This window comes from Pocillopora damicornis, chromosome 3 (genome assembly GCF_964200805.1).
Source record: "Pocillopora damicornis chromosome 3, jaPocDami1.2, whole genome shotgun sequence".
Classification (NCBI taxonomy): Eukaryota; Metazoa; Cnidaria; class Anthozoa; order Scleractinia; family Pocilloporidae; genus Pocillopora; species Pocillopora damicornis.
In genome coordinates, this window is record NC_142672.1 from 16,387,200 (window position 1) to 16,408,547 (window position 21,348).

The following is a 21,348-nucleotide window of genomic DNA, read 5'->3' on the forward strand; positions in this document are numbered from 1 at the left end:
TGGCTTTCCAAATCGCTAATTACACCTGGGTTATTTAAGCGATTAGAATGTAAAGCGTTTTTAGCATGGGTTAATTGCTTAGTAATTAGGATTCTTTTGGCATTTGCTGTTCTCTGTTTACGGATACAGTATGAAATACTTGTTTTGCGGATTTCAATTTTTAGAGCATCCCACCATTCGCGAAGGGAGGCGAATTCGGGGATTTTAAGCTTAAAGTTGTTAATCGATTCTGACATAATGTTTTTAAATTCTACATCTGAGAGTAAAGAGCTGTTGAACTTCCAAATTCCAGGACCGTGATTAGAAGGGTTAGTCGTTAGTTCAATTTTTACAAAGTCATGATCGGATAGGTCGTATACGCATGGAAGAATATTACATTTCGTTACTAGGGTTAAGCCTTTAGCGACGAGAAAGCGGTCAATTCTAGATGCCTGGGTATGGTCTTTATTAGACCAGGTGAAAGCTACTTTGCGCGGGTTGTTTTTGCGCCAAATGTCTGTAAGTGAGAAGTCAGCACAAAGGGATCGGAGAAGCTTTTGATCAGACAATAGGATGGCGGAACAATTTAATTTATCTAGGACATTGTCCACACAATTAAAGTCTCCCCCGATCACTAGGTCCCCTTGGGGGAGAAAGTAATTGTGCAGACAAGAGAAAAAACTTTTACGATCCGAAATAGTATTGGGAGAGTAAATGTTTACTAAATTTAGTTTAGAATTATAGTAGTCAATGAGTAAGCTCAATATTCTTCCTTCGGAATCGGTCAAAAAACGGATAATTTTGCCTGGAAAGTTTAGAGAAAAGAGGATGGCAACACCGGCAGACCTGCCAGTCCCGAAGGACCACAGACATTTGCCGCGCCAGAGTATTTCGAATTCCTCCGCTTGTTTTTTGCATGAGACATGTGTTTCTTGTAAAAGGATTATGTCACAGTTTGAATAATTTAATTCTTGAATAATTTTTCGACTTTTACTGGAGGACCCGAGTCCTCGCACATTTAGAGAAATTATTTTAAGCTTACTCATTGAATATAAATAAAAAATTAATATCTGTACCGCCTTCTCCTAAGTTTAACTCTCTCCCATCCATCATCATCAGTTTCGGAGCCAGAGTAGTCACGGCGGGAAGATCTATCGCGGTCATCGCGGCCGCGATAATAATCTCGATCGCTTCTATCTCTCTCTCTTCTACCGTCTCTCCGGTCATCTCTTCGTTCTTCTCGATCGTCCCTCCCTCGCTCGTCTCTTCGTTCTCTTGGTCGTTCTCTTCTACCTTCGTCGCGTTGTTGTTCTCGTTGTTTCTCTTGATCTTGTTGTTTCTGTTGTTCTTGCTGTTCCTGCTTTTCTAGTAATTTCTGTTGTTCTTCTTGTTGTCGCTGTTGTTCTCTCTGTTGTTGTAGTTTTTTCTGCCTTTCTTCTCTTTCCTTGGCGCGCTGGGCTCGCTCTTGTTTCTTTTCCTTTTCAGTTTTAGGTGGCGTTGGCTCACTATCGACGTTCGCGCTGAAGAGCAGGAAGGGGCATTGAGGCATGGAATGGTTGTCCGCTAAACAAACGGAACATCTTGGCGAGTCTTTACATTCTTGAGCTCGATGCCCAGGGCATTCACAATTAAAACAACGGACTGCAGAGCAGTCTTTGGCCATGTGGTCAGTAGCTCCACAATTCCGGCAAGCTTTTGGCTGATTTGGGTACCATATTTTGATAGGTTCACCAGCTATGTTGATGTTGGCAGGGATGGTTCGATGTAGCGCCATTCGAGCCGTTCTTACTCCATTCTCGATATGTTGTGCAATTTTGTCGCGCCGAAATGAAAGGACACGACCGTAGTGGCTGAGTCGGCCAATCACGGCAGTGTCGGGTAGTTCAGCGGGGGCTTCATGGATCTTGACGAGGACCAAACGATTTTCGCAGTCGCCCAGGAACACTTTGAGACCGGCAATCACGACAAAAGGTGTTTCAAGAGCGGCTTCTTTAGCTGCACGGCTCTTAAAAGTCACGATCCAAGATCTATTGGACGCCTTTCTCTGGATTCCGGTGATAGCGTCAATATCGATTTCTGCCGCGTCAAAAGCTTCGAGAATTATTTGCGATGTGACGGTTGTATCAACGCTAAAATAAATAGAGCGATCCTTCGTGATTCTACTTTGACTAGGAGCATTCAAAAAAGGCACGGCCTGAAATTTCACACCCTTATTTTCCAGATTTTTTAGTACCTCAGGGATTTCGATTTCCACGTCTGCGCCCCAGGACTGTGAACCTTCTACCACGCTTGCGTCTACGACGTCTCCTGGATTCGCTGTCGAGTTATCTGTAGTAAACTGGCTGATATTTTCACTTTCCTGGCTGTCCATGTTGACCAATTGCTGCAAAAGCAAGGAAAATAAACTTTTCATAAGCCTTTTAACCTTACCCAAGAGGCCGAGAAGCTTTCAGTACTTTTTCGGCCTTCTGGGCCGAATCAGTGCAGTGCTGATGCTAGGATGGAGGTAAGACCATATAGCCACCCCAAGTGATCTCACATATGTGGGATCATCTAAGCCATGCCAGAGTGCTCAAACTAGAAAAACTAGTGAGCATGCATAATGCTAGCAGCATATATATTATATATATATATATATATATATATATATATATATATATATATATGTTTGTATGCATTTATTGGATCAATATCAGTATCTGGGCAACTGCCCACCTACCCCTTCCCTTTACCTAACATTAACCTTAACTTGTTGTCAATTGACTGTTGTTGGGTTAGGGGAGGGGTAGGTGGGCAGTTGCCCAGATACTGATATTGATCCCATTTATTTATATATTGATTGATTATCTTGACGTCCAGCCACATGAAGCCCAAGCTTACACAGTGAGCCTCTATGGACTCCGCGACTCTATGAATATGCAAATGTTCAGCAATGTGATTGTTGACATCGCCTTTCCTCGTTGCTCGTTTGTGTTCAGTCAGTCTGGTTGCGAGGTTCCTGCCAGTCTCACCCATGTAGGAGGCGTGGCAGTCGGAGCAATGATCTTATATACTGCTCCTTGTCTGTTCCTCGGTTCCTCTCTGTCTTTGATGTTAGTCAGTAACTGACGTAGTGTGGTAATAGGTTTGTGAGCGACGCGGATATTGAATGGTAGTAGGATGCGTGAGATGTTCTCAGATATGCCCTTTATGTATGGTATAGTGGCTGTGGTCGTATGAGTTGCGTTGTCGTTAGCTTCGGTAGTAGTAGTAGGTCTGTGAGTATTACGTTGGATACCGTGTTTTTTCAAAGAACAACTACAACGAAGACTTTATCCAAACGAGCGACGAGGGAAGGCGATGTCAACAATCACATTGCTAAACATCACCGACTAACGAACCACACTATTGACTGGGACTCTGCGCAATGCCTAACCTACAGCACCAACTACTTTCAACGACTGACCCTGGAAAGCTGGTTTACTAACTTGGAACAGGTTCCCCTCAACAGGTGTCAACCACTACCGGCACCATACAAACGACTCATCCACGACATTAACATTACAAACGAACCGAACAGAACGACCTAACTTCACTAACGGATCTAAACCGACCAATCACGACTGACCTACGCCACTTGAGTCTTACAGCCAATAACATCACGACGAAACTGACCAATCAGTGTACACAAACCGGACTAAGTACATTCGACTGACAACAACCTTTCACTTGACTCTGATGATGACTTCCGCTCAGGTTGTCGAAACGTCAGTCACCAATACCGACAACAGTCCTTCTCAGGACTACACTCACCCGGACGATCAAACTACACTATTACAGATAAAGTTATTCTTATTACCGGTATCCAGTCACTTCGCTCCATGGTTATATCGCTCCAAGTCAGTCCGCTTTAGCCAGAAGTTGGATCGCTCCACAAAAAAAGTTACTTCGCTCCATACAAAAGTGCCTCCGCTTTATACGGAAGTAACTTCGCTCGCATCGACATATCGTTTCCAGAAAAAGGGTTTAACCGGTGAAGTGGCTAGGGCCCTTCATGTTGGCAATGACTGCAGAGACGGGTGAACTCATAGCTGTACCAAAAACCTGTTTATAGTAGGTTCTGTTGCATGCAAACTGCGTGGTTTTGAGGCAAAAAGACAGCAGATGAATAATATCCTCCACAGGCAAAGAAGGTCTTTGTCCTAGGGAAGCATCTTTTCTGAGTCTCTCCTCCTCAACCTTAACGGCAAGATCAACTAGGATTTTAATGAAGAGCGAAACAACGTCGAAAGATACTAATTCTTCACAAGCGTTAAGAGTTTTATCTCTTATGAAATCCGCAAATTCGCAGGAATTTTTGACAGTGTAATCAGTATTCCCAACAACAGGCGATAAAATTCTCGCAAGATGATCAGAAATTGCATGGGTCGGGGAATTAACTAAAGAGACAATAGGTCTCAAAGGAATTCCTGGTTTATGAATTTTAGGTAAGCCATAAAAACGTGGACATAAGCCGTCACTACTGTCAGTATAATATTTTGTACGTATAGTCACTAATCTTACCAGCTTTTTCCAAATCAAGCAACATTTTAGTTAACTTTCTTTGAGTTCTAAACAAAATGTTAAGTCCAAATTTCCGTTCTTTTATTCAACTCTTTCTCTAAGTAAGCTTACACTGTCGAAGACGACGCATCCTTGTAAGATAAATTCCCTTTCTTGGAAACTAAAGACAATTCTAAAGTAAAAACTGAGCAATTCATTTTGTATCACAACGCTTCCTTACATTTTGTTAGTGTCGTCATTTCGTTGACTTTATCACAGATTAACATTGTTATTCTCTTGTTTACGCTTGCGCAGCAAAGTATTCTCCACCATCATGTCAAACAAACTTTCATCTGTAAAACCTGAATCCTTGGCAATTATATTGACAACGCTCTGTGGACCAAAGGAACAGAATAAATTGCATTCTAGGAGGAATGGATTTCCTTCAATGTCGACTCGGAAGTCGAATAAACCAAAATCCTGTAAACCTAACTCTCGAAAAGCTCGGCAACTTTGTTGTTGAATACGATGAATCAGCTTCTCCTCTTTTCTGGGATCAAGGAACCATGGTTTATTTTCAGTAGATTTGCCTAGAATGAAAACAAACACAGAAACAAGCAAATTGTTAATACAGTCTGGTTGAAAACTTTTCCCCTGTAAAAGTATCATGAGTGTTAACGAAGATACTTGATGACTACTGGATGAGTTTTAAGTGATAAGCAGCAACTTAAACATGAGACAATAGTAATCGAGAAGTCTTAGAGTAATAACTTCATATGTTATTTGAAATAAAAAAAAGTCGCAATTTAAAACGCGCTAGCGTAGCGCTAGCATAGCCACTGGTTATAGCCAAGTCTTATGACTACTGAACAAATTGCTTAATTTAAGATGAGAGAGATAAATATTCACTAGAGCTTTGTCCTAAAGCCAAGTTCGCAGTCCTCACTTGAACGAAAAAGCAAGCAGAAGAAAGGAAGAACAAGAAACGAAAAGTTGTGCAAGAACTTTTCCAACAAACGGAAAGTCAGAACGTAGGAATTAAGGAAAAGGGGAAAGGAAAAACATGAATGTTGACGTATCTGAGCTTATCTGTTAAAAAAGTAATATGACGACCGTATCTACTGAAATTCAAACAGACCTTTCTATGCAAGACAAAGAGTAGTTGGAAAACTTAAAAGGAATTATAAGGTGCTGGACTAAAAAAATACGGTCCATTCAAACCTAACTGTGAAACTGGCGAATCTAGACGAAGACGAGTTTGTTAGATTAATTTTTTTTTTGCACTGAGCCATCATCTTCCGAGGAATTTATAATTTGGGGTCGCTTTTCCCACAAAGATACTTCTCACCCAATCAGCAACGAAGTTTCGGTAGGACTGGATACATTTGTAGGCTGTGGTGTGTTCCTTTACGAACTTACTTGTTGAAAAGTGAAAGTAGTTCACTATATCAGGAAACTCGACCTCCGGCCATTAATCCAACGATCGAGAGAAAAAGTTGGCATATACTATGGCAAGCCATAATGGACAAAAGTGCTCGAGAATTTTTCATCAAGTCGAGATTTTTTTCTCAAGTCGAGAATTTTTTTCGGAGTCGAAATTTTTTTATGGAGTCGAGAATTATTTCTTCGAGTCGAATTCTGACAACTAGTCGAAGATTTTATCCTCGAGTCAAGATTTATTTTTTTCTGAGTCGAAAATTATTTCATCGAGTCGAGAATACCCGACATGCCGTGCTGTCATTTGCCGCCAAAACGATCAAACGATATGGCAGTTTGCAGATCTGTTGGTTACGTAGCCTTTTTATACATTGCTGTCGTTCTTCAAGTTGACGACGATAATGTGGATGACTTGGAGAGGTTTCTGTTGTCTATACAGGATTGCATTTCCTATATAGAACGATGCACAGCTCCCGGAAACGACAGAAATATGGAATGTAAACACGATCGCTTGGAAGGCTTTGTTGAAATAATCGCAACGTTTTCTTTGGTTCTCGTTAATGTCCAAGGCTTTTTAGAGATAAAAGTGCTAGTTGACGACCTTCCACACTTCTTGCGGGAGTTACTAAACCACATCAGGTATAAAAACGCTGCTTCTTTTCAAGTCAGTGCTAAGTTTCGTAGTGTACCTTACCGGGAAAAAAGTTCACTAGGAAGACCAAAATACAACATTACAGCAGAACGAATTGATGTACTTCGAAGCACTGGTATGCAGTTGGCAGTTATTGCAAAGTGTTCAAGTGTTAGTGCCAGGACTCTAGAAGAAGAATAGAATTTGGTATTCTTGATTACAGCGAGGTTAATGAAGAGGAACTTATTTGGAATGTAAAAGATATCTTACGAATAACACCTATCTCAAAAAATCCGGAAGCATTACAAAGAATCGATCCTGTAAACCGCGCCATAATGCACAGATATGCAATTCAATGACGTCTGCATAATGTTAAAAAATCAAACCACTAATGGCACATTGACTCAAATCGCAAGTTAATCCACTGGAGGTTTGTTTTGCACGGTTGCATTGAGGGGTATAGTATAGTAGAGCAATAGTTTACATAAAGTGTTTCACCAACAACCTAGCAGGTACAGTATTGCAATGCTTCATGGATGGAATTCAAGAATTTGGAATTCCATCACGGGTTAGACGGGATAGGGGCGCGGAAACGTGAATGTTGCTCGATTTATGATTGATCAGAAGGGGCTAAATAGAGAAAGCTTCATAGCTGGACGCAGCATGCATAATCAAAGGATAGAGAGGCTTTGAGCAGAGGTTAACAGGGTTGTTTCCTCACTTTACATTGATCTATTCATTTTTATGGAAAATACTGGTATTCTTGACGCACATGATGAATGTGATTTGTTTGTCCTTCTCTGTCTTAACGTTCGGGCCATTCAGGCATCTTTGGATGAGTATATTTCCCACTGGAATCACCATGGTCTACGTACTATGGCAAACATGTCTCCCCTGGTACTCTGTTACTCTGACTTTGTTCCCTCTGGGGTGGATGATATTGATATAGGTAATATTTCCCTGTATGGTGTTGATCCTGATGGACCTGTGGCCAGTATCGAGAGAGAAAACATGGTTTCTGTGCCTGAAAGCACCATTCAACTGACTGACAATCAAACAGATGAAATAAAATGCCTAGTGTCTGATCCACTGGCAGACGATGGCAATCATAGAATTGGACATTATCTTGCCATTGCTAATTATTTAAAGTTGCATTATTGACCATTAAATAGTCAATAATGCAACTTAAAATATTGTAATGTAATGCAAGGTAATGTCCAGTTCCATGATCAATGACCAGCAGCAGTTTAGCAAGAGCGTTGACTTGTTTGTTTCAAAGTTTGCTAGTAAGCATGAAAAACCTCTCTGGTATTACCACAAGCAATTTTATGGTATAGTTATACCAATCATCATTATGAAGGTTCAAACACGATTCACACTTTAGCTCATTAGTTCTGATGATCTTGATCATTTTTGTTCCAAAACGGTTTTTTTTTTCATTTCCATGGAAACAAACAGCCCAATTAACATTACCATTGAAATTTCTCAGATACTGAAATGTAACTATCATTTGAGCTCTTTCAAATAGATTTGAAGACCTTTTTGTTGTTTAAAATTAAATAAAATAGTTCATATTTTTAAATCGTTCAATTGGTGCATTAAAATTATTAAAAGATAAAACTAGCATGGTCTTATGGACTGGTTGTAGCTCAATAACCACTGCCTTCCTTTCACATAATAGTGATAAACCATTCTCTTGTAGAGAATTGGAAAAAACGTTTCCTAGAACCAGAAAGGGACTAACACGAAGCCGAGGTATGGTAATCGAAGATGACATGCAGAAGCTTGAATGGGTATTAAAAAATTGTTGTGTTCATCAGAATTATTTTTTATCATTGGGACAGTTGGGAAACTATGAGCCTGCATATTGTACACATTCTCCAGTTACAAGCATGACTTAAACAAAAGATATGCAGTCTTAGGACAAGGGGTGGGAAGGGGTTACCGATGAGAGAAAAAATCCTCCACAGGCTGCACATAAAAACTACCCTCACAACAGACTACTCGCGATAAGCCCACGGCTGAGTTGTTCAAAACAAGGTTGATACTAATCCTGGGTTAAGTGTGATCAAAACCTATAGGCTGCCTTAACCGAGATGAACATTAACCTTGATTTGAAGAACTTGGCCCTGAATTGTCCAACAGAAAGCTAACTTCAAAGCAATAAACCAAATTATTTATTGTCACAAACGCTATTAACAAAATTGAAGGGACACTGGTACTTGCAAGTATAGGACAACACCATGTCCATCAAAAATACTCATGTATAAATTTCATATAATGGGAAAGCAAGACCACATTTTATATTTGTTGTGCAGTATGCTTTGTCAGCACACTTTTCATGAATTTACCACAAGAACAAGAACCATGTTGCCTCTAATTAACATTAAACTTCAGGTATGTCGCTAAAAAAATCCCCAAATATGTCAACAGTTACTTTTAAAACTTCACTTTTTAGCAGAAAACACTTATGATGCATAAAAAAAATTCTTCTTTGCAAAAAAAAAAAAAGAAGGAACTTGTATGATAAATACAAAACACAAACTTTCTTTATGGCACCCTGTAGCTTAGAAATGTTGAGAAGGGCGTAATATGTCTCTATATGTCCTAGACAATGCTGAAAGACCAAGCAGATGCTTGACGGAATATATTACTTAACTCTTCTGACATTGGCGAAAACCAAATAAAACGCTACGATTATTTCAACAAAGCCTTCCAAGTGATCGTGTGTATATTCCATATTTCTGCCGTTTCCGAGAGCTGTGCATCGTTCTATATGAGAAATACAATCCTGTATAGACAACAGAAACCTCTCCAAGTCCTCCACAGGACCGTCAGCAATTTGAAGAACGACAACGATCTATAAATGTATGTGCGCCAAGATGGCTGCCGCTTACTGTCGTCGTTGTTGTTTTTTTAAGCTTTTGTGCTTTGTTACCTTGTTCGTTCAGTATCTTGACAAGCACAATTCAATCTGTTCGCCTCCATCTACCTTTAAAGGCCCTTTTAGCGTCAGTCGAAAGCTATTTTCTGCTTCTCGCTGCGGTCAAGACCTTGCTGTTGCAAGACGCTCAACTAAGTTACCGATCACCAAATGGTCAAAGCATGGTTCGACGGTTGCTGCTCTGTCCGAAAGAGGTTTCATCAAGGACCTATCTATTGCAGTGGATGTTGAAATTAATCCGGGTCCGGAAAATTTTAACTACATGCCGACTGCTTCACTTCAAACTTCAAGACCTAGATTTTCTTTCAGTCGACGTAATTTATTTCAACTTCGCTCCTGTTGTCCTAAGGTTAAACTGGATTATTATCTTATTCATCGCTTAAAGTCATTGGGAATTTATAGAGCTAGAGGTCGTAGAGCTGGTGTTAATTCTAGATTTGGATCTCGTCAACAACATCACAAGATTCCAGTTCGTGTCACTGACCACTGTTTTTTATCAACGACCAAACGCGCACGACTTCGACCCAAGGATACAAATTTGCATTTCATTTCTACTCACTCTTCTTCTTTACCCCGAATAATCCCCAAATGTATGGTCATTAATGCAAGATCACTTGTGAAAGTTGATGCTGCTTCTGCTTTGCATATGGAATTGCACTCAAACAACTGCGATATTTGCATCATCTCCGAGACATGGCTTAAACCAAATTTTCCATCTCATCTCGTTTGTCCGAAGGATTACTCAATTTTGCGAAAGGATAGAACTGACCGGTCAGGCGGTGGTGTTGCTATTGTCTGTAGGAGCGATTGGTTGTTGGAACGATTGGACAGCGCTTTTTATAATGCCTTTGAATGTTTGTGGGCTAAAATTACAACTCCCAACTCAAGCTTTTATGTGGCTGCTGTTTATCATCCTCCAGATCCGCCATATTGTCCTGATGATTTATTGGAACATCTAACAAATAGTTGTGATCATTTATTGACTGGTAATCCTAACAGCAATCTTATAATTTGTGGTGACCTCAATCAGCTAGATTACAATGATTTTCTTACACAACTAAATTTATTCCAGATGGTAAATACACCGACAAGAAAGAACAAAATTTTGGATGTTTTGATTACTAACGTCCCACATTTTTGGAGGAAAGTATCGGTCACTCAAGGACTAGTTCGATCTGACCACTCTGTGGTCCTGGTATATCCCGGAATCCCACTTAAGGCTGAAAGGAAAACTGTGATGTTCAGAGATGTTCGTGATCATCATAAACTGGATATGGATAAACTGTTGAAGTTTCATAACTGGGACAATGTTTATCAATGCGGAGATGTGAATGGAAAACTTAATCTTTTTTGTACCAAGATTAAGTCCATGTTTGATGAGTGTTTTCCGGGTATATCAGTACGTGTGTCTAATAGGGACCCCCCGTTCTTTTCTCCTCTAATCAAACATCTACTGGACCAACGGCGAAAATTGATTCGGCGAAGTAACAGGTCAGGAAATTCTGTTTCGATTGAGATCCAAACTCTTCAAGAGAAAATCAACAAGTTGATCAGAGATAATCAAGTTCGAGCAGTTAAAGGGAATTTTGAGAAACATAGTGCAGGATCCAAATCTTGGTGGTCAACAGTCAATTCCCTGACAGGAAGGAAGTCTACCAACTCGCAAGTAAGCTCAATTATCTCCCCGAGCGAGATCAATAATTTTTTCTGTTCCATTAACACTGATCCCCTTTATAAACCCATTGACACTGTCACTATCCCGGAATCAAGCGAGATGCCTGTTTTAACGGTCTCCAGTGTTACCAGGAGTCTACTGAAATTAAAAAGAACTGCCTCTGGTCCAGATGGAATCCCGTACTGGTTTTGGAAAGAGTTTGCGTACGACCTCGCTCCTGTTGTTACCCATATTTTCAACTGTTCTTTGGAAAATCACATCGTGCCTGATCTTTGGAAATTGGCCGACATAACTCCCTTGCCTAAAGAGCCCAACTTTAAAAATTGCACACAGTTGCGGCCTATTTCGCTGACTAATGTAATAATGAGGGTTTTTGAACGTCTTGTATACAGACAAGAATTATCTCAATATATGAAGAACTTCATTAGCTTCGACCAGTTTGCATACCGCAAAGGCCACAATACGACAATGGCCTTAATTAAGTGTCAATATGCTTGGCTGAAATGGCTTGAGTCGGGTTTTGATTGTGTTAGAATCTTCTCTTTTGATTTCAGCAAAGCTTTTGATTCGGTCCCTCATGATATCCTCTGCTCTAAGTTGAAAACACTTGATATAAATCCATACGTGACCAATTGGATTATTAGTTTTTTACAGAACAGGAAACAAAGAGTTGTTGTTGATGCCATTGTCACGGACTATGTAAATATCAATAGAGGTGTCCCTCAGGGAACAGTTTTAGGCCCTATACTATTTTCTATTATGGTCAATGATATTAAGGCCATTCTACCAAATCAGAATTTACTTGTGAAATATGCTGATGATTTAACATTAAGTATTCCAGTAAAATCGCTGGCTAATAACGGCAATTTAGCAGCTGAGGAGGTCCGATCGATCGTCGCATGGACATCTGCTAATCGTATGCAACTAAACTTCAAGAAAACGTGGGAGATGCTTCTTAGAGGCAAATCCACTAAGGCCTTACCTGCTCCTCTGGTTTCTATAGAGCGTAAACCATGTCTGAAGTTGTTGGGTGTAACTTTTCAATCTGATCCGTGTAACTGGGATTTACATTTTGATAATATCATATCGAAAGCCAGTAGTCGTCTGTACATCTTACGTGTCTGTAAATTCTATGGACTGCCGCTGGATCATCTTCATCTTCTCTTTATCAGTCTTATTCTACCTATATTTACATATGCTGTAGAAGTATGGGGCTGCGCGTATTATCATAAGTATCTGAGTCGCATAGACAGGCTGTTCAAGAGAGCTTTTAAGCTTGGCTACTGTAAAGAGCTTTTTTCGATTGAAAATATTATTATTCTAAAAGATAAGAAGTTGTGGGCCAAGATCACCGACAGCGATTTTCCAACAGCTTTAGATGACCTTTTGCCACCAGAGCGAACAATGGATACGCTACGTAAGAGGCGCCATAATTATATTCTCCCGCTTGTCAGAACTGAACGTTTCAAAAGGACCTTTATTAATAGATGTTTGTTCTCTCATTAGTTATTCAGTTAGTAATTTAGTTAGTTTATTAGTTTTATACTTGCTGATTTCATATCATTGTAACTAAACACGTTTGTTGTTTAGAGTGCTTAATAAAGACTTATTATTATTATTATTATTAAAAAAGTTACGTAACCAACAGATCTGCAAACCGGCATATTGTTTGATCATTTTGGCGGCAAACGACGGCATGACATGTTGGGTATTCTCGACTCGATGAAAAAATTTCGATTCGACAAAAAAATCTCGACTCCAGAAAAAATCTTCGACTGGTTGTCAGAATTCGACATGAAGAAATTGTTCTCGACTCCGCAAAAATATTCTCGACTCGGCAAAAATATTCCCGACTCGGCAAAAATATTCTCGACTCGAGGTAAAAATTCTCGACCTCTTTTGTCCATTATAGCTTGCCATAGTACTTATAGAGTAGGGATCTACTCTTGCAAAACATTTAAGCCTCTCGCCGTTTTTTTTTTTTCTTTTTTTTTTTTACTCATTTATTTATTCTCTGCACTGAGGGAATCGTTATAACCTCGCAAAGATTGCACGCAATCGCCTTCGATAGCCGCTGTGATGTTTTACCTGGTATGCAAAATAGCGGCAAAGGTACGGTACCTCCCTTGAGGTACCAGTGATAAATAAGCTGCTGTAGGATCACGTGACGCATGCTAGACTTCCGCTATTTGGGATGCAAAAATTTCCGGGCAGGGAACCCAATTAGCCTGACGACGCCCTGAAAATGTGGCCTCGTAGCACATATGTTAATTACCAGTGTTGTTGTGGGAATTAAGGACATGTATCTCCAGTACTTACCAACAGGTAATCCTTTTTCATTGCAGCTGAGTTTGTCTTCGGTTCTTCGAATGTCATTTTTCCGTACTTTATACTCGATGCACGACAAAGCTTTTAATTCTCCATTTGCTGCTGATTCAACAACAGCACAGCGAATTTCCCGTCCCTCAATGTAACTGCCGAAAAAAAAATTAAGGAGGAAACGAAGTAGAAAATCGTTGAATAGGATTAATTTTTTTAATTGTAAAACGTTCTAAGGCTGCAAAATTACATATAGTCTCTACGCAAGGTGTGCAGCCCCACTCCAGTGAATACAAGGAGGGGTCGAATTATTATGATAGAGTAATCTACTATGTTATAGGAAAGCTCCACGAGTCTGCATTCCTAAAATAGCTTGTTGAAAGTCAAAGGCCTACTTGATACACTAATAGGATTTGCAGCCTCTTGTTTAGTATCCCGCCAAAACTTACTTCGTACTTCAGAGTGACCCGTTGTTTCTTTTTAACAATTCAAGCCAATTTCACAGGAAAACGCGAACGACCAAGTCGGGATTGGTTTTCGCTTTACCATTTGATTGGTCGAGAGGGTGGTATGATTATTTTTACCAATCACAAAGCATACTGAAGAAAAAAACTAATGTCAACTCGGATTACTTTCGACAAGCAATTAAAATTGCTTTCTTTTAATTCATGCATGTCTCAAACCTCATTGAGAACCATCTGATCTAAGAGCTAACAAGCTTAAGCATTAAGGCTCTTTCAGGAGATCCACAAATTTTTTTCAAGAAAAAAGTCTGTGAATAAACAGGTTTCCTCGTATTTTGAGTCACTTACAGTCAAATTTACACAAGTATTTTAAATGCTTCCATGTATTAAAACAAATGCTTTCATCGACAAATCAGATTCATCCGATTTTGGATCCGACTTACAGTTTCCTTCATATATAAGCTTGACAACAACTTGGCCTATCGGCTTATCAATATCATCACGGTCAAAACAGCCAAACCATGTTCACTCCTACACGCCTTCTCGACTACAACACTTACTCAACGGCAATACCTACTTTTCAATGATCACATGGTCTGAATACGATAACGCATGCTCAATAGCTGCGTTAAGCAATTTGGAGTCTTTCACTAATCGCACTGCTTTGGTGTCTTCTCCTTGACTTGCTTTGACAACACATGGATACCTAACTTGTTCAGACTTTAGAGGGTCACCTGTGGCAAAAGAATTCTCAAAGTCAATCCGATTTAAATTACCAATCATTTTTTATTTGTCGGTGGTGAGTTACTAGCGTCAACAAAGCTTCGTAGACTCGTTGTAAAACGGTGTAAAATTGATGCAAATTGATACAATTACTTTTTTAATTCACAGTGGTGCTATCAAGAGAGGGAAGACTCGGTAAGGTATGAGTCGCGTCCAATTTGAAACTGTTCTCTTTCCTATAAGTCCGTTTTCAACACCTTAAGCTACTCAGTATTGTGTACATTTTTTCGTTAGCCAAATGGTTTATTTTTCATTCGTAGGAAATAGCAGAGCACAGAAGCTTGGGAAGGAGTTCAAAAAGGGGTCTAAAAATATCGTTTTCTCTTACAAGGGTGTCACTTCTACCTTTGTGGTAAATAAATCCATCAGGGCATGAAACATCGCCGCAAGAGACCAAAACACCGCGTGTAATGAGTTTGTCCATGGAAAGATATCGCGATTCCACTGATCCACCCACTAATGGAATATCCAATGCATCAAAGAGCGCCCTGTGGATAAGAAAACGAAAAGCCTCTGTCAGTATTAAAGATAAGAGATCTCTGTATTGTATGGAGGAAACTACTTCAGTCACTATTCTCTTTGATTCATGTAAGGTTACCTTTCTGTTCTCTACAATATTTCTAAAAGTAATGAAGTTTTCTTTCAAATGGAAGGCCATGAAGGCTAATTTGTATCCACACAATGAATGAAAATCATGCTCGCTATTTTGAATAAGATCTATTTACTGATCACTTTTGCAATATCAAAAGAATCGAAGTGTGCCCTATGACAGGGGCGTAGAACAGTGCTTAAGATCATCAACATACGTCAAGGATTTAACGTTTAGTAGCGAAACAAACGACTCAATTCGCGTAAGCTAAGTTGTTCCGTGCAAAACATGAGAATAAACAATTTATATGAACTCGCAAAATGACGCAAAAGTCGCGGAGTTAGTCATTAAAACCAGACGGGACAAACTACATCAAATTGAAACTAACAAACCCCTCAGTAAGAGATCTGACCTGTAAGTTGTCATTCCTTTTAAACAAACAAAATGGAATAGAGCCATATCTGGTTGTATCATATGTTTTATGTGCTGCAAGGCGGCAGTGATGTCCATCTTCTTGAGACTGTTTCCTCTTTCCTCCAATTTTGTCAAATCCACGATATCAGAAAGTCTTTCCGCAAATGACCAGGAACCAGCTGGTCGCACGATGGCGTAAACAAAATGATAATCATGTTTTGGAGAATAGAGTTCCTCAGGAAACGAACCCCCATACAGCATGTTTAACTTGAAGCTGAATTCATCCGAGGGTGAACCCAAAACATGTAAAATCTAAAACAATAACAAATTTCTTAACAGCAAGCCTCGCTTAATGTGATTCTTCAGATAACAAAGATATTGAATAGTTTTTTTTAACTTTCCTAAAATGTTTCCAACCAATGTTTGTTTCGAAAATTGCAATGAAAAAGCCAGGTCACCGTGCTTGCTTAAGTGATATGATGGCTCAATCTTACCCCCATTTTCCGCCAGTCATGCCTGTACAGCCGCGAACTTAGAATCTGCATGGTTTTCTTGTATGTCCTCTGTGTGTATTCGTTTGTACAGCTTATTTAATCATTTTTGTATATCACTCTTGCACTTGTATATCAATTAGAAATCGGGTTATTAAAACCTGAAGTCTTCAGTGGTAAAACGTTGTCTCTACTTCACAACAGGTTTACAATAAAGCTTTTACCTTTACTGTTTTCTTCATCCTTTGCTTTCGATTAGAGTGTTGTGTGGACGTTCTGTAATCCAAAATACAAATTATCTGAGCAAATTAATTACATCACGTAAATAGCCCAAGTTTGCACCCTTGTAGCATGGTTCCCGGGAATGCCCTTTTTGACGTAACAAACTTTTCTGACCCAATACCCAAGATGCACGGTCGTGCACATAAAATATTGAGGATGAACTGCTTGCAGAACTGCGAGGTGTTATTAAATTGCGATACTTCTTTCACCGAAAACAGTTTTTGGGGTTAGTGGCGCTTCACGGGAAGAAGACGATTAACAAATCTCTTTCGCACTGAGATCCTCAGTGCATCAACTCCCCACAAATTGCAAACAACATAAAAAGCGTCTTTCTTGGATCGACGAAACAATACCCAGATCCCTTGTGATATCAATAACACTTGCCTTGACTGATTGTAACACCTATTGCAAATGCCTGATCGTTGTTATTAACATTTTTATTACTTGTACATTGTACAGCAAAGCCGAGTTATGGTTACTCCAAACCTTGGCAAGTCAACTTCAGCCACAAAATTTTTTCATCTAATCAAAGTAAATTTTCCGAATTAAAGTCAAAATCTTAATACACACGCGAGTCATTGAAAAAAAGCAGTTGCAGAAAAATTTAAATAATTCAAAATAGCTTCTCAAGTATCTGCTTCTCACGACATCTTGTCGATAAAACTGCTTCTCCTCTTGCACAAATTTTTATATTAACTTATCTTTTGAGATAAATATACACAAGGGACTGTGATAATATAGAAATCGGCCACAAAAGAGTTTGAATTTGAGAGTAGAAACACCTCGAATTGAAAAGACAAACATTTGAGCCAGCGATCTTTATCGTTCGCAAAAAATACAACGGGAACAACAAGGAAGCAAATATCTCACTAAAAGAACTGTTATGATTATTTTGTAATTTAAGGTTAGAATGAAGCTATATTTGGTCGAAAAAAGTAAAGTTTTTTCTTTGTTTCACGTTCACTGTACGCTCTGGTTACATGATCGGTAGCCGGTGACTCTAATAACTAAATAACCGGCATTTAGATATTTTTCTGAACATCGAAGACAACTTATACAATCCAAACTATTATATGTCAATAGGGAACTGCTAAGCGATCGCGTGGAGATTTATAAATCTCAAGTCTAACGCTCAATCTACACCGGGCTTCCTTATTTTACATGTTTAGGAGATACACCTAAAGAAACGGAGAAGTTTACAGATTGACACAAAAACGCCTCCTAACATAATAGTCGCCACAGTCATAGGTTTTTAAATTCGTTGACTTTCCCTGACGAACGTAAATTTCTCTGACCAATTGAATTAACAATTTCACGGGCGATTCCTGATAATGACCTCAAACCTCCCCTTCACAGCCATCTTTTCCACCCATAAATCAAAACTTTCCGCTCGTCACATACTGTGTACATGAATTAATAATTCCTAAAAAGAATTGATTTTCTTGAAAACCATCATCAGTTTATTTTACCAATCCAATATCAGAAGAAAAAAGGGTATGATTTCATTGACAAACCAACTTCAACTTACATGACCAAAAATGAAGGATACAGTGGTCAGGAATCTGTCAACTGTTCTAAACAATGTACATAATCAACATCAAAAAAGAAACTGTTACCATCTTTCACCACAAAAATAGCCAAAACAAGATGAACAACATCATATTTACTTGAAATTTCACTTTTCCTTGACTTCTTTCAAATATGTAAATTTTCCCTGACTCAAAGTGAAATTCCCAAACTTCTCCCAGGCTTTGAACTAATTTTTCCCTATATTTTCCTGAATTGTGACACCCTTATCTCACATTATCGTGCCGAAAACAAAACAATTTTTCCTTTCAAATAGCCTCTGGCTGACCTTAAGGGCAATGAAGAACAGGCGCCATCTTTCAATCTCCTCGCTCGGCTGTCTGTAAACTTAAAATCGTCGTCTTCGAAATGTTCAGAACATTTAAAAATTCCAAATTCGTATTAAAAGAAGCTGAAAAACAACCACAACATTTAAAAATCGCGAGAAGACGAAATTATTTTTCTGACCATTTACTCATGTAGATTAAAACACAAATTCGTACAATTAGAAAGAAATATAGCATGGATGCTTCACTTCTGAAGCTTAAGATTCTTTGCTTGTAGAAAAAAAAATGTAAATCCGAATTTTTGGAAATTTTGTGGCCGCGACTATTGTTTACCCATTCGCACCCTCAGACCAATCTTACGACGTATGAAGTTAAAAAGGTCTATTTATAGTGAATGGGGGAAGCGTAGCGTGACATCCTAAAGAAGAGCTGCGGAGGAGACTAAATCAGCAGCGGCAATTTTTTAGCTTGTGTTATTTCATTCAATGGCATGGAGTTTCATCAAGAGGAAAATAAATAAATTCTGCAGCGATACAGACAACCCTTGCTCATGATGCTACTGAAGCTCATAAATATGCTGTTTGCTCATTTATTCCGATTTGATGCCTTATGAAACGGACCTGGGCGCTATTGTTTATAGAGCCCGCCTTTGTATATAACAGCCACCCTTTAAATTTTCTTACTCCGAAGGCAAAATTGGCACGGAAATATCATATTTCTGAGGAACTTTTAGCTTTGAATACATTGAAAACTAGAACAGGCCCTCTTGACACATTAAACCAAGTTACATAACTCTACATGCTGATTAAGGATATTTGTATAACTGCCATACTCAATCAAATACAGAGCGAGATCGTGAGTGCGAAAAAGCCTGTCGTATTGTCAGTTATCCTTGCAAAGAATGCTGCGAAACTTCCAAGAACCTTTCAAGTGCACCAGCGGTAAAACTGATACCATATAGAAGAAAAATGCGCTCAAATTACAAATGATCTGAGTAAATGGATTACGTAATACAATTAGGCAAAGTTCGCGACGCTGAAACTAAACCTACGGGTTCGAGATCTGGCTGGGTTCATTACTTGTTCAACTTTCGTCACTTGAACTAGGTGCAAATAAACATAAAAATGTACTCTACGAAATGATTTATAGAAGCACATTCGCGAGTGCATAAAAAGAAGTCCACCTGACCAACAGTCTACGTGCGCGGAATTTAAAACAGAGCTGCTTAATAGTTTGAATATTGTACATGATATATTATTTGACCATGCTACGATCATAGGGAAAGTTGAAATACCTGGACCACCACCTTGTAAAAGAGTTTGTCTTTTCGTAAGCTCAGAAAGTGGATTCCTTTAAATCTGACCTCAAGGGCTTACCGACCTGCAATCTAAATATTAATGATCCTCATAAGAGTGTGTATCACTTTTATGTCCGCCCATACTACTTGGTTTGCGTGACAGGTACGCCCGAAAGCGTTCACACTCGATTGACCTTACTCTTTGTGGTTTAATTATGGCAAACTGTATGATGCGTTAATTATTCTTAATATGATTGACAACTAGACCTTATGAGCAGGGTAACTGGGATACCTGGATGGTACTGGATTCCTGCAATCAAGTGTAGTGATACTACGGGTGTCGGAATAGTACACTGAAATAGTGAGCTCGTCTGGCTAAGGGCATACACCGATTTCAAAACATAGGCATGCTATGCATGCATGAGTTATTTTTTGTAGGGTGGGTGGATTACTTGAAACATTGTAAGTGGTCGACATTCTTACAAAAGGGAAGAAGAGTATTAACGCGGGAAAGAACGAAAATGTCGAATTACCTCACACACAGGTGTTTTGTTTTTTTCGATTAGAGTGTTGTGTGGACGTGGACATACCGTCTGCCAAAATACAAATTATCGGAGTAAATTAATTACATCACTTAAATAGCCCAAGTTTGCACCCTTGTAGCATGGTTCCCGCGAATGCCCTTTTTGACATAACAAACTTTCCTACCCAGTACCCAAGATGCGCGTCGTGCACATAATATATTGAGGGTTAACTGCGAGGTGTTATTAAATTGCGATACTTCTTTCACTGCGACGATTAGTAAAGCATGAAATTTTTTTACCGAAAACATTTTTTGGGGTTCGTGGCGCTTCACGGGAAAATTACGATTAACAAATCTCTTTCGCACTGAGATCCCCAGTGCATCAACTCCCCACAAATTAAATACAACATAAAAATCGTCTTTCTTGGATCGACACAACAATACCCAGATCCCTTATGATATTAGTAACACTTCCCTTGACTGACTGTAACATCTATTGCAAATGCCTGATCGTTGTTATTAACATTTTTCCTACTTTTAAGTATCATTGTACATCAAAGTCAAGTTATGGTCGGAAGTTGACCTTCGCAGATCAACTTCAGCCGCAAAATTTTTCAATCTAATCAAAGTAAATTACTCAAACTTACATTTTCCGAAAAAAAAGTCAAAATCTCAATACACGTTCGAGTCATTGAACAATAACATTTGCAAAAAAATTTAAGTAACTCAAAATGGCTCCTCAAGTAAGTGCTTGTCACGACATCTTGTAGCTGGAACTGCTTCTCCTCTCGCATAAATTTTTATATTCACAGAGAATGCTGCGAAACTTCCAAGAACCTTTCAAGTGCACCAGCGGTAAAACTGATACCATATAGAAGAAAAATGCGCTCAAATTACAAGTGGTCTAAGTAAATGGATTACATAACACAATTAAGCAAGGTTCGCGACGCTGAAACTAAACCTACGGGTTCGAGATCTGGCTGGGTTCATTACTTGTTCAACTTTCGTCACTTGAACTAGGTGCAAATAAACATAAAAATGTACTCTACGAAATGATTTATAGAAGCGCATTCGCGAGTGCATAAAAAGAAGTCCACCTGACCAACAGTCTACGTGCGCGGAATTTAAAACAGAGCTGCTTAATAG

The 21,348-nt window shown here is 39.1% G+C and overlaps 2 protein-coding genes and 1 pseudogene across 2 annotated transcripts in view; 1 reads left to right on the forward strand and 2 right to left on the reverse strand.

Moving 5' to 3' along the window:
* LOC149048512 (uncharacterized) overlaps positions 1-19,764 on the reverse strand; it is a 93,861-nt gene extending 74,097 nt beyond the window's left edge. The window contains exon 1 of the mRNA XM_089198786.1: positions 19,677-19,764. The gene's annotated coding sequence lies outside the window, so the exon portion shown is untranslated. The remainder of the gene's footprint in view (positions 1-19,676) is intronic.
* LOC149048519 (uncharacterized) lies at positions 4,583-19,775 on the reverse strand. The gene is made up of 7 exons (XM_089198789.1): positions 19,677-19,775; positions 16,472-16,523; positions 15,755-16,068; positions 15,099-15,241; positions 14,548-14,704; positions 13,507-13,661; positions 4,583-5,090 (listed from the first exon to the last, which is right to left on the reverse strand). The coding sequence occupies exons 2-7, from the start codon at positions 16,487-16,489 to the stop codon at positions 4,774-4,776; spliced, it is 1,104 nt and encodes a 367-aa protein (XP_089054915.1). The 5' UTR covers positions 16,490-16,523; positions 19,677-19,775; the 3' UTR covers positions 4,583-4,773.
* LOC149048520 (uncharacterized) lies at positions 7,181-7,729 on the forward strand (annotated as a pseudogene).
* Positions 19,776-21,348: the final 1,573 nt, after the last annotated feature.